The sequence below is a fragment of the Grampus griseus genome (assembly GCF_964374135.1).
Source record: "Grampus griseus genome assembly, chromosome: X".
Lineage (NCBI taxonomy): Eukaryota > Metazoa > Chordata > Mammalia > Artiodactyla > Delphinidae > Grampus > Grampus griseus.
Window position 1 is genome coordinate 7,064,718 of NC_138999.1, and position 13,310 is coordinate 7,078,027.

The following is a 13,310-nucleotide window of genomic DNA, read 5'->3' on the forward strand; positions in this document are numbered from 1 at the left end:
GAGATTCAGATCTGCATGGCATGGGTGTGACAGCAAAGTCACTGAGCCCCTCGGGCTAGCTGACAGACAGGAAGCTGCCCGTGCAGAACCTGGCAGGTGGCCAGGGAGCTGGCTGGCATGCCAGTGGAACCCCTGGGAAGCCGTCCGAGGGCATGCTTCTAAAACTGGCCGGGAAGCTGCCCGCTGGCGTGCTCGTGGAACTTGGCTGTGGAGCCGCGGTGGATTCAGCCACTGCCTTGTCCACAGGAGGAGGCGGAGAGGACAGCAGCCCCTCCAGCACCCTCTCCTGAGGACCCTTGCAGAGCTGCCAGCCCACGGAGGAGAGCTATCCTGAGGTCCTGCCCCAGTATCACCGCTCGCTCGGGCAGCGACGGGTGGTTTGCACTTAAGAGGCTAGCTGGCGTGGTGTTGAAATGGGTCGTTCGCACACCTTGCTCCTTCTGGATTGTAACGTACCAGGCACGGGTGTTCGGAAAATGCTCCCTGAATGGTGCTTTCCAGAAACTGTCCCTTGCACGGGTTGGCCCGTGTTCTCTAGAGTGCTGTGCTGTGCTGAGGCTCTGGACTCCGCAGGGTCCCGAGGCCCCTAGACCTTTGCCCCACCTGGAGAAGAGGCACATACCTTGGGCTTTATCCTCCCCGGGGGAGGCCGTGGCCCCTTGGCTCCGAACGAACGCTCCTCCCGGGGTTCTCTTCTGCAGCCAGCCTGGGGTCTGAGCTGCCGCTGCTGATCCCCTGTTGCAAATTCCCTCCCCTCTCTGTTTCTTAAGACCTCTCCCTGAGCGGCCAGCTTCTTGTCTGTGTGTGTTTGGACTTGGGGTTGCGCAGTGCAGCCTCCACTGCCTCTGGGTCTTCACACGTCTCATTGACCTGCTCAGCCCCTCATTCTGGCTCTGTCGCCTTGTTGGGGCCACACCTGCCTTTGTCTTGGGGTGGCATGTGATCCAGCGTTCGCTTTAGCCATGAGTGGCAGGCGTGTGTTAGAATCTTCAGAGCAGACCCTCGTGTTCTTGCGTGTGGGACTGAATACTGACGTGCTCACCTGAATCCGAATGTATGAGGTGGGTGTCGGTTTCTTAGGATTTTTTGCATGTGGGGGTAATTATCATTTTTCTTGTTTTTTGGTACGTTTTTTTGTCAACCATGAGGAAAGCAGTTTTCTTCCCTAATTGATATTTTATTGGTTGTTTTGAGGATTGGTACACACACGGTTCAATTTGTACATCCTTCCTAATGTATGTAGGAACTGAGGAACTAAGAGACCATGTAGTTCTGATTCTTTTCTAAACAGGTGTTCCACTGACTTTCTGGCTTAAAATGTGGAAACAACTTTTCCTTAAGAGGATATCAAGTATGAATCTCTTCAAATGTTGATAGGCTGTGACATCACAGGTCCCACTTCACCGTTTCATATCATAAGCACCACGTGCTCAAATTTCCATGTTTTTCTTGGCACATTCATGGCGCGTTATTAGGGAAACTGGAGTGTCGTGACCGGGGACAGGAAGGGCCAAGATCAAGAAGTGGTTTTCTTTAGGAAGTAATTATACTAAAAAAACATAGGAGTACAGGTAATTTTATTTTTATTTTTTTAACTTATTTTTTTGTTTTGTTTTGTTTGTTTGTTTTTGCGGTACGCGGGCCTCTCACCGCTGTGGCCTCTCCCATCGCGGAGCACAGGCTCCGGACGCGCAGGCTCGGTGGCCATGGCTCATGGGCCCAGCCGCTCCGCGGCACGTGGGATCTTCCCGGACCGGGGCACGAACCCGTGTCCCCTGCATCGGCAGGCGGACTCTCAACCACTGCGCCACCAGGGAAGCCCTAACTTCTTATTTTATATCGGAGTATAGTTGATTAACAATGGTGCATTCGTTTCAGATGTACAACAGAATGATTCAGTTATACGGTATACATGTATCTATTCTTTTCTAAATTCTTTTCTCAGTTAGGTTGTTACAAGATATTGAGCTGAGTTCCCTGTGCTACACAGTAGGTCCTTGTCGGTTATCCATTTTAAATATAGCAGCGTGTATCTGTCAGTCCCAAACTCCCTAACTATCTCTCCCCCCACCCCCCTTGGTAACCATAAGTTCGTTCTCTAAGTCTATGAGTCTGTTTCTGCCTTTTGTAGCATTTTTAAAATTTTCCACATATAAGCGATATCATACGATATTTCTCTTTGTCTGTCTGACTTGTGTCACTCAGTATGACAATCTGTAGGTCCATCCGTGTTGCTGCAAATGGCATTATTTCATTCTTTTTAATGGCTGAGTAATATTCCATTGTGTGTGTGTGTGTGTGTGTGTGTGTGTGTGTGTACACACACACACACACACACCACATCTTCTTTATCCTTTCCTCTGTTGATGGACGTTTAGGTTGCTTCCGTGTCTTGGCTATTGTAAACAGTGCTGCAGTGAACACTGCAGTGCACATATCCTTTTGGACCATGTTTTTCTCCGGGTATCCTGTTCAAGACCTATTACGTGCGTGACTGCGTCTCCAAATTGCTATTGAGTATGTTTTGTGTTGTCAGGTTAAGAAAAACTACCCCCCATGGAATGTTAAGCTGAATTCATTATCCCACCCTTCCCTGGTTGGACCAAAAAATAACCAACGAACAATGTCACCTCTTCAGAAAGCGTTTATACTCCAGAAATGGGGTGAGGTGGGATTTCCTTCTTAAGCATGTTTCCAGAGCTACGGCGAAGCTTAAATTCCCCAAATAGTCGATAAAAACACTCCTCGGGATGTACAAGAAGGGAGACAGGGACCAGTGACTGATGGTATGTTCACGTCTTAACACTTGAGAGGTTTTTGGTTTTCGATGGGCTTCTCGGTTACCAGAGATGCACTCTCCGATTAGTTCACAATTTGATACTTTTCCTGGATGAGTCAGCTCTCTTTTCTGAAACAAGGGAGCTCAAGGAGAACGAGTTAAAATAGTTAAATGAAGCAGACCAAGGAGGTGACGTCAGTGATTGTCCTGGCTCACAAAAGGCAGTGCTTTCTCATGGCTTGTTCTCCAGACAGCAAAGCTTTCTTTGAGATAGTCATAACTGATTAATCACGGGTGTGATTCATGGCCTTTGAAATGTGATACTGGACTTAACACATTCTTCCTCCTTTGGTTTTGATCTCTGGGTGTCGCGATTTTCCACATCAGTCCCGCTCAACGTCTGAGCTCCCCCCGGCCGACCCCTTTCCTGTGGCCCTTGACGTCCAGCATCGCTTCTGTCCTTAGACCTTCCTTCCCAGTGTCTGGAGCACTTGCTTACATTAGTGTTCTCTGCCCTGTGTTGGTTTGAGCCCTTGTTTCTGTCCAGTACAAAGACAGAACCCGCCGCCTTCTGTTCTCGGGCAGAAGAAATTCTTTTCGCGTCAGCCTCCAGGATGAAGCTACCAGACGCATTTGCTGGAATAAGAAGGTCGCTCCCCTGCTTCCGTGCTGGCCTTCGGGGGCCCCCACTGCCTCCAGGATATCATGCCAGATTCCGACCCAAGGTCAGGTTCCTCATCTTCCTCTTTCTGCCCTTATCTTCAAACGCTCCCCAGCCAGAGCTCTGCGCTGGGCCAGGCTGACATTCCTCAGACCGGCCCGGCTTCCTGCCTCTGCCCCATCTTCACATGCAGACCCCCCTGTGGAATGTCCGCCCCCATCCATGCCACCCCTTTCAAGTTGCCCTTCGTGGGCCTCTCTCTTCGTGAAGTCTTTCATCTCCAGCCCCGAGGCCAAGCGAGCCCGGCCCCTCGCGCCCCTGCTGCCCTGATGTGGTTCCTTCCCACGGGAGTCCCGGCTCCCAGGAGAATCAAGGTTCTCCGGCCTCCGTGGATGTCATCCTTGATCAGCTGTAACTAACATCCGTTGGATGAAATACAAAAACTTTGTTCCAACGAGACTTCCATTGACTGTTTTTTTCCCCCGCTGCTGTTTCCAGAAAAAGCGTTTCCGTAAGAACAGCAAGGAAATCCGCACATGTGGGGACACTTGAGTCTTAATTGAGGCCCTACACTGGAGTTTTCCAATGCCAGCGAACACTCAGACCAGAATATTGGACCTGGCACGTGAACATGGGACGTTGATCCTGCCCGTGACACACGGACAGGCATCATGGGCGTGGAGTCATTTGTTCTCGCGTGCCTGTCTTTTTGTAAAGGGACTTTTCTTCTGAGCTACAGCGAGCGGCACTGAGAACTTCGCCTGGTGGCTCTGGGACAGGACTGCCCTGTTTGTGGCTCCCGAGTGCTGTAGATGTCAGGCAGTTCCCTCTGCTAGGGGCAGTGCCAAGCGCTCTCTTGACTATAAGGCAGGGGACGGTGACAGAACGATCCTGAGTGTCTGTAATGTGTGATACACTGTACAGTGCTGGCAGGCAGAGTCAGTAAGTATCCTGTGAGACTAGAGCCAACTTCAGGTTTGCTCTCTACCAAGTTCAAGCCTAATTAATTCTTCCTAATGGGAGAAGTTTGATGGGGTCAAGAGTACAGACTGGAGGTTTTCAAAACGTCTTCTTTTACAACTGTTTTCTCCATGAGCACAATAAACGTCAAACAGACAGTTTGTCTTGGCGAGGAAGCCAGGCGGGGAGAATTCCCCAGCTTCTGTGTCTCCCAAGCCCAGGGCCGTCTTTGCTGGGAATGTAGGTAGAGTGTGGTCGGGACGGCGCAGGTGGACACTTCGGAGTGCGGTCTTCACTGGTGCAGGAGGAGCTTGGGAAGTCTTTGCGGATGAGGGGAAGCAACACGATGTCATCAGACTTCGATGCCAGCGCTTGGAGACAGTCTCGCAGAACTTGTGCATCCAGGGGTTTGTGGGAACGAGACTGAAAAACCCACCAGGTCATGGCTGAGTCACACGGGTTGCCTCCAGGACGTCCTGCCTTGGAAAGCTGCCCTAAGGCCCTTGCAAGTTCCTTGGTCATAGTTGTCTTGCCTGAAGAGTTTTCTTGTGAAGCTGAAATTCAGAGAGGCATCATCGCAAGGAGAGGGACGCACGTACACGCGCTACCCTCGCTTCTCGCCAGCTCTGCGCGTGTTTGCTTGTTTGGGCTTTTGTGACTCTCACCCCCTCTTTGTTCACTTCCTGCACCTTCACCCACCCATCTTCTTCCAGGTTTCTCCGTGTTGGGGCCCCAGGGTTCTGTCCTCAGCTCTTGGTGGGTCTGTTTTCTGTGTAGGAGGCCTCCATCCCCGTCCCTCCAGTTTTTAAATTTCTTCCGCTGCTGGTCACCCCGTGAGCAGGCCACCTCTCCCCGGGTACCCTCTCCTCCCCTCAGGCAGCCGCCCACCGACCCTCCGCCTGGACGGCCCTTTGGCCTCCCACCCAGGGCGTGCCAAAACGGAAACTCCCCACCACGTAACCTTCACCTTGGCCACGTGTGGCTGAGTGTGTAATCTTGGTGGGATGGAAACTCATTTACGATCTGTTATCATGTCGGGATAAAAGTTGTCTAGACTTTGAAACCGGTTGTTAACCGAATGGTTCGCTTCATAGTTTAGTTAGGAGTGCTCATTTTGTTTATGCCGTGGACTTGCGATGAATAATTGCTTTATTAACCTAGGAAAAGTTCAGCTGTCCTTGGGATCTGGCGGAGACTTTAGGAAAGCACCACGTGGTCTCAGAGCGGAACCTGTAAGTTGCCTCGTTTCCAGCTTTGTAACTACCGGAGGAGAAACGTTCACGGCTTTAGTGCTTTGTGAGGTTCGGAACGGACTTTTAGGTTAGTCCTGGCAAACAGAGCAGCGAACTTCCTAACCCGTACACCTCTGTGCCTGTAAGCATTCATCTCTTTCACTAGTTGTCCTAGCAGTTCGTAAACATAATGGCTTTTCGGCGTGAAACGGGGGTTGGCAACTTTTTTTTAACAACAAGCCAAGTAGTAAATGTTTTTGGCTTTGTGGGTCAGACTCTTCTGTTCTCTCCTGTAGCGGCGTATAAACAAATAGCTCTGGTTGTATTCCAGTAAAATTTTATTTACAAAAAAAAAAAAAAAAAAGCAGCTGGCTGGATTTGACGCATGGGCCGCGGTTTGCCAAGCGCTAGTACAGAAGCAGGTTGGTTAATCGATGGATTATTTGATGCTGAGTTGGATTATTACTGTATAGGGAAGACAAGGGTGAGGATTTAAAGATTAAGATTCCTCAGGATAAAAATCATAAAACGCTTTTAAGGAGTCAGTCAACACATTCATACACGCGTGTTTAACACCGAGTAGGGAGTATTTTACGTACCCAGCGTGGTGTAGTCATCTAGGACTGTAATGAAAGGAATCAGATACTAAGCGTCAGCAAGGATGTGGAGAAACTGGGGCCCTCGGATGCAGAACGTAAAGTGGTGCAGCTGCTTCAGAAGGCAGTCTGGCGGGTCCTCACAAGGTTCGCCGTAGCTACCGTGCGACCCTGCCGTTCCACTCCTAGGCGTACACCCAAGGGAAGTGAAGACGCACGCGCAAGCACGCACCTGTACACCAGTGCTCACGGCAGCGTTAGTAGCCAAAAAGGAAAAGCAGCTTCAATAGCCATCACCGATGAACGGATAAATAAGATGTGGTCGTCCCTACAGTGGAGCTTCCTGCAGCCATAAGAACGAATGAAGCTGTGACGCAGGCTACAACATGGTGCACCTTGAAAACCTGAGTGAAGGAAGCCTGACACAGAAGGCCGCCTATTGTAGGATTTTGTTTATATGAAATATCCAGGATAGGCAAACCCTAGACGCAGAGAGCAGACGCATGGTTGCCAGGGGCTGGAAGCATCGGGAAGTGACCGCTGACTGGCACGGACGAGGTTTCTTCTGGCGTTAGGAAACCGTTCTAAAATGGGTGGTGGTGGTGGCTGGACAACTGTGAATTTACTAACAAGCCACTCATTTATCTTTATATGGGTGAGTTGTGTGCTATCTGAATTATATCTAAATACAGCTGTTACGGAAATAACTAGGTGCGGGATTGATCTATGAGAAATAACTAGTAAATAATAATTAAAAAAAAATCCATCATGATTTTTTGGAGGAAGGAGATCCAGGAAGTGAATCGGTATTTCTGGCTCTGCTGTTTCTGGTGTGTTTCTGAGAGCTCGTGCGCTTTCCCGCCCCTCCGTGAATGGTACACCTTGCAGAGGCAGACCGGGTGAGGGATGCGTCCCTGGTCTCCCGCTGGGAATCAGGGCCCAGGTGGATCCCTTCACCCCTGGGTTGTCCTGAAGCCAGTCTGAGAAAACCTGTGGGTGGCGTGTGTCACGGGCATGTTGTCTTCCTGGCCAAGTCCTGGGGACTTGTTTGCTTGTTCAAGAGGCTCACAGGATACACTTCTGTGTTGCAGATCGAAGAAGGAAGCAAAGCCGCGGCAGTGGACAAGTTGTTGGCCGGAGATGAGATCGTTGGCATCAACGACATCAGTCTGTCGGGGTTTAGACAGGAAGCGATTTGCCTGGTGAAGGGGTCGCATAAGACCCTGAAGCTGGTGGTGAAAAGGTAAGACCTGGGCCTCGTGCCTTGTTTACAAACAGAGATGAGCGGGACCGTGAAACCTGGAGTCTATTGGCTGCGCCGTGTCACTGTGGCAGTCGTGATTTGGACTTAAGTCGCGTGCGCGTGTGTGTGTACATGCATGTACACTTAGGAATCTATCTCTTGGCCAAGGATGAATCCAACATCAAAAATTTTAAACATTCTTTTTTTAAAATTAATTTTTATTGGAGTATAGTTGATTTACAGTGTTGTGTTAGTTTCTGCTATACAGCAAAATGAATCAGCTATACATATACAGATGTCCACTCTTTTAGATTCTATTCCCATGTAGGTCATTACAAAGTTGTTGTTGTTGTTTTTCCAATAGTTATTTATCTTGGCTGCGCTGGGTCTTAGTTGTGGCACTCAGGGTCTTCATTGCAGCACGTGGCATCTTTAGTTGCGGCATGTGGACTTGTAGTTGTGGCGTGCATTCAGGATCTAGTTCCCCAGCCAGAGATCGAACACAGGCCCCCTGCATTGGGAGCGTGCAGTCTTGCCCACTGGACCACCAGGGAAGTCCCTACAAAGTATCGAGTAGAGTTCCCTGTGCTATACAGTAGGTTCTTAAAAGATTTCTTCTTTTATTACTGTTGACGACTGTTAATTTTGATGTAAGTGATTTTGAATACTTAAATCTTATTCTTGGCAACATGTCGGTGGTTTTCTGGCAGTGAGGGAAACTGCTTATGCTCCAGATGATGAAATGTCATTGCCTGTGTTTTACACAAGGTGGCAGGCTACCAGGTTTGGGGGTTTTAGGCTAAAATGGGATGCATATAGACTTACAGGTCAGCTAGCAGGTGTTTCCAGTGCTGTGCTGAGGTCTGAGGGGAGCAAGTGCATATTCCGAGAAAGGAGATTGTGGATAGGAGTTGGGATGATTTGAAGGGGTCGGAAAGTGAAGTTGGGCACGGGATGCTTTCACACACAGGCACTAGAACGGTCCTACGGGGCAGCATGGAGGTGTTGTGTGACTTTTGTTTTTTGGCCACGCTGCACAGCTTGTGGGAATCTTAGTTCCCCAACCAGGGACCAGGAATCGAACCTGTGCCCCCGAAGTGGAAGTGCTGAGTCTTAACCCCTGGACCGCCAGGGAATTCTGGTGACTGGTTTCAGATAGAAATAATTCTCGACCTTATGTTCTACAGTTGGCTAATTCATAGTAAAGTGTTGACGTGCCCCTTTTAGCAGAATTAGTGCAGTCTTTCCAAGGTTGGCTGTAAATTTTATTTTACTTTTTAAAAATTTATTTATTTATTTATTGTTTATTTTTGGTTGCATTGGGTCTTTGTTGCTGTGTGCGGGCTTTCTCTAGTTGCGGCGAGCAGGGGCTACTCTTCGTTGCAGTGCATGTGCTTCTCACTGTGGTGGCTTCTCTTGCTGCAGAGCATGGACCCTAGGCGCGCGGGCTTCAGTAGTTGTGGCACACAGGCTTCAGCAGTTGCGGCTCACGGGCTCTAGAGCACAGGCTCAGTAGCTGTGGCGCACAGGCTTAGTTGCTCCGCGGCATGTGGGATCTTCCCGGACCAGGGCTCGAACCCGTGTCCCCTGCATTGGCAGGCGGATTCTTAACCACTGCGCCACCAGGGAAGCCTGGCTGTATATTTTAAAAAGTAAATTGACTCAAGGCCTTCAGTTTTTAGTACAGACTTGAAGACATATCCCTGTGGACTTTTTATGTATTTATTTTTTGGGGGACCAAAATAGCATCCAAGGAGGAGGTTCAGAAACGAAGAAGGAAAAAATTTCATCCTTTGCCACATTAATGAAGCAGCCTCATTTCTCAGTGGAATAGGCTGTCCTCCTTGTAAATCAGAAAACTGAAGTCTCAGAATGGCCATTTTGGAGACTTCTGGGGGAGCAGGGGACAGGACGGGTACCATCATGGTGTGTAATTTCTTTGAGGTCACCTTATTAAGCCTCCTAAGGCAGGACGTGTGAAGTCCTCACAGGATTCCGTCAGACTTGGTGGAGCGCTGGTGATGGTGAGGGACACTTGACCCACACAGGGGAGACAGCGGTTATAAACCACCACCTGAAATGTCTCCTTTGCGGGGCTGCCCGAGCCCCCAGAACACACAGACGGCTCGTTGGCTTACTGTCCATCTCCCCGCACTGGGAAAACACTGGCTTAGTTGACGCGGTGAGCAAACCGTCTCGCCAGTTTGCGGCTCCTTATTGCAGTGCCCGACGCGCAAGGGCAAATGAAGGGCTTGGACTTACTGAATCGAATTGATTTGAACTGCACCGGGACGGCGTCATTGGAGGGCCTCATGGGGATGCTGACACTGAGGTGCTCATTCAGTAAAACCTGTCAGTGTGACATCGGCCAGCCCGGGGGAGGCAGCAGCGAATAAAAGCGAGCCAGTGACACATCCTGGGGGACGGAATCAGGATGCATGAATACTTTCACTGGTTGCATCTCACAAGGTAAAAATGAAATGTTGGTCTATGTCAGATCTTATTCTAGGGTCCAAAAAAAGAAAAAGCAGGTGTGTAATAAAGTTGGTTTAGTAACAACAGCTATAAAGAAGGGAATTTGCACCCCAGTAGGAAGTTGAATGAAAGACACTCATAGGCAGTTTCTAATATGAGAAATGCACATAGGAAACAAGTGTTTAAAAAGACGTTTAACTAGGGATCGACAAGTTTACTTACAAACCAGGTTTTGATTCTCCAGCTGGCCGAGATCTAATGGAATAGCAATGCCCGTTGGTGCTGAGATGTGGGGAAACAAGTGCTTATTTGATGTGATGCTGATGAGACTTTCTGGTAAGCGGTTTGGCAACATGTGTCAAAAGGCCTATTTTGGACTCAGAATTTCATTTCTTGGATCCTAGATATTCAGCAAAAGGAAATGACTGAAGTGAATTAGGGACCATCCGTACTACAGAGTGCTGCCATTATAAATGGTGTGAGCCAAATGAACTTATCTACGAAACAGAAACAGACTCCCAGACACAGAGCACAGACTGGGGGTTGCCAAAGGCGGGTGGGGGGCGGAGGAGGGATGCATTGGGAGGTTGGGATTAGCAGATGCAAACTATTACATGTAGAATGGGTAAACAACAAGGTCCTACTGTAGAGCACAGGGAACTCTAGTCAGCATCCTGTGACAGACCGTAATGGAATAGAATATGAAAAAAATACATATGTGTGTGTATAACTGAGTCTCTGCTGTACAGCAGAAATGAACACGTTATAAATCTATACGTCAATAAAAGTTTTTAAAAAGAATACAAGTAAAAAAAAAAAAAAAAAGAATACAAGTGCTACTACAAAATTAAAAAATGGTGTCAGTGGGCTTCCCTGGTGGCACAGTGGTTAAGAATCTGCCTGCCAATGCAAGGGACACGGGTTCGAGCCCTGGTCCGGGAAGAATCCCACATGCCGCGCGGAGCAACTCAGCCCATGCACCACAGCTACTGAGCCTGCATGCTAGAGCCCGCAAGCCACGATTACTGAAGCCTGCACGCCTAGAGCCCGTGCTTTGCAACGGGAGAGGCCACTGCAATGAGAAGCCCGCACACCGCAGAGGGGACTGAGAAAGCCCGTGTGCAGCGACGAAGACCCAACACAGCCAAAAATAAATAAATAAAATAAATTTATGGAAAAAAATGGTGTCAGTATTTCGTGACATGGAAAGATGCCCCTCAAAGTCCAGTTGAGTGGAACACATACAAGCAGTTATAGAACTGTATCGGCCCCATGAAAAAAAGTTTTAATTTTGGTAAAATACACATAACAAAACTTACCATTTTATCCATTAAGTGCACAGTCTAAGTGTATTACTTCTCTGATGATAAAAATGGCGAGCTTGAAAAAAAAAAATGGCGAGCTTGTTGCACTTTTTTTTTTTTTTTTTTTGCGGTACACGGGCCTATCACTGTTGTGGCCTCTCCCGTTGCGGAGCACAGGCTCTGGACGCGCAGGCTCAGCGGCCATGGCTCACGGGCCCAGCCACTCCGCGGCATGTGGGATCTTCCCGGACCGGGGCACGAACCCGTGTCCCCTGCATCGGCAGGCGGACTCCCGACCACTGCGCCACCAGGGAAGCCCTCGTTGCACTTTTAAAGAGGAGAGGCCTTTGGGGTTCCGTGTGATGTGTTCACAGGACTCCGCAGGAGGTTTGGTCCCCAGGAAGCGGTCAGCTGTGCTCTGTTCTGGGCGGTGCCCCCAGGAGGCTCTGTTTATTGCTCTGTGATCAAGACAGGCAGGATCACCCTAAGGGGTGGGTGTTGGAATGCCGGCTACAGTTACTCCAAGAGTGACTTTTTATTCCGCATTTATGAGTACTCAGAGTAACCCATGGGCGTGGGACAACAGTCACTTTGGAACGGGAACTGGGTGGGATACATCAGCCTTTCTCCCAAGCCCTCTCATCTTCCCATTTTGCCGCTCCGGAGAGTGGCCGTGTCAGTACTAATCTCTTAGGTTTCCTTTTAGACACAGGTACCTCCTTATGTGTTACACGTGAAAATGGGGGTTGGTCCAGGGTGAGTGCTCTGAGTCGAGATTTCTCCTGACCCTGTGCGGCTCCACGGTCTGGATCCTCTGCTGTGGTTCTAGCAGGTTCTCTGTGTGCGGACATTTACGGTGCTTCCGGTGTACAGCAGACAGTGCTGCGGTGTGATGTTTTTGTACCCGAGACCCCATACATGTGTGTGTAGGCCGTCCTGATCCGTTCCTAGCGTGGGAGGTTTGGAGGCAGAAAGTACCGTGCATCGTGAAGTCTGTTTTTGTTGGCTTTGTGGATGTGATAGGTGACCGATGCTTTTTACCGTTTAAATGGGCATTTCTGTCATTATGACCGAGGTTGGGCATCGTTCCATGTGTTCAGAAACTTTTTTTTTTTTTTTTTGAATTCGAGGAACATAGTTAAGGATCTAAAAACCGGATGATGTGAATTCTGTTCGGAGTACACACCATGAGAACTGGGGGTAGAAGGAGAGAGAAGGCCTGGGGGCCCGGCCCGTTGGCCGTGGAGCTGACTGCGTATCCAACAGACTTGTGGGGAGACCGGTCAAACTTTGGCTGTGAAGGGTTGATGGGGGCCCTGGTGTAGAATCCCACTTTGTAATCCGCATACCCGGTTTCCCTTTAAGTGAGGGGTGTGCAGGATGACTATCTAGTTTAGATAGCGCTTAATATTCTAACTAACACATACAACCCAATATAAAACCAAACCAAGCAGTTTGTCCAAATGTTTTTTTCTTTTCAAACACACTTTTAAAAACAAACTTAGGTGTTTTTAAATTTTTTAAAGGTAATTTTGGATTAAATTTTAATACTGTGTGTGGGTATTACTTTTGCCTATTAGAAAAGTCTGAAACGGTGGTTTTGCCTAGAAATGTGAATAAAATTCTACAAAATGGTTAATTAGTCAATACTAGGATCTGTTGATGTCATCCGGCACATGGTGAATTACGGTTGTAAGTACTGAAGATGCACATAATAAGGAGTTTTAAAACTCCATATGGGGCTTCCCTGGTGGCGCAGTGGTTGAGAGTCCGCCTGCCGATGCAGGGGACGCGGGTTCGTGCCCCGGTCCGGGACGATCCCACGTGCCGCGGAGCGGCTGGGCCCGTGAGCCATGGCCGCTGAGCCTGCGCGTCCGGAGCCTGCGCTCCGCGACGGGAGAGGCCACGGCGGTGAGAGGCCCGCGTACTGCAAAAAAAAAAGAAAAAAAGAAAAAAACTCCATACTAACTTACCATTTACCTTATTACAAAGGCACCAGTGAGTGCTTTTAACATGATTTCTCTTAAATCGGTGACGTTTTCTTCTCTCTCTAAATCTCA

At 49.0% G+C, this 13,310-nt stretch overlaps 2 protein-coding genes across 2 annotated transcripts in view; both read left to right on the forward strand.

Moving 5' to 3' along the window:
* SHROOM2 (shroom family member 2) overlaps positions 1-13,310 on the forward strand; it is a gene marked incomplete at its 5' end in the record, with an annotated part of 133,117 nt that overhangs the window by 53,950 nt on the left and 65,857 nt on the right. Inside the window, one exon of the mRNA XM_082680593.1 lies at positions 7,320-7,471. Within this exon, the coding sequence (XP_082536719.1) occupies positions 7,320-7,471 (152 nt within the window). The remainder of the gene's footprint in view (positions 1-7,319; positions 7,472-13,310) is intronic.
* Positions 1-13,310, forward strand: part of CLCN4 (chloride voltage-gated channel 4) — a 456,505-nt gene that overhangs the window by 37,341 nt on the left and 405,854 nt on the right. The gene's annotated exons all lie outside the window — the stretch shown is intronic.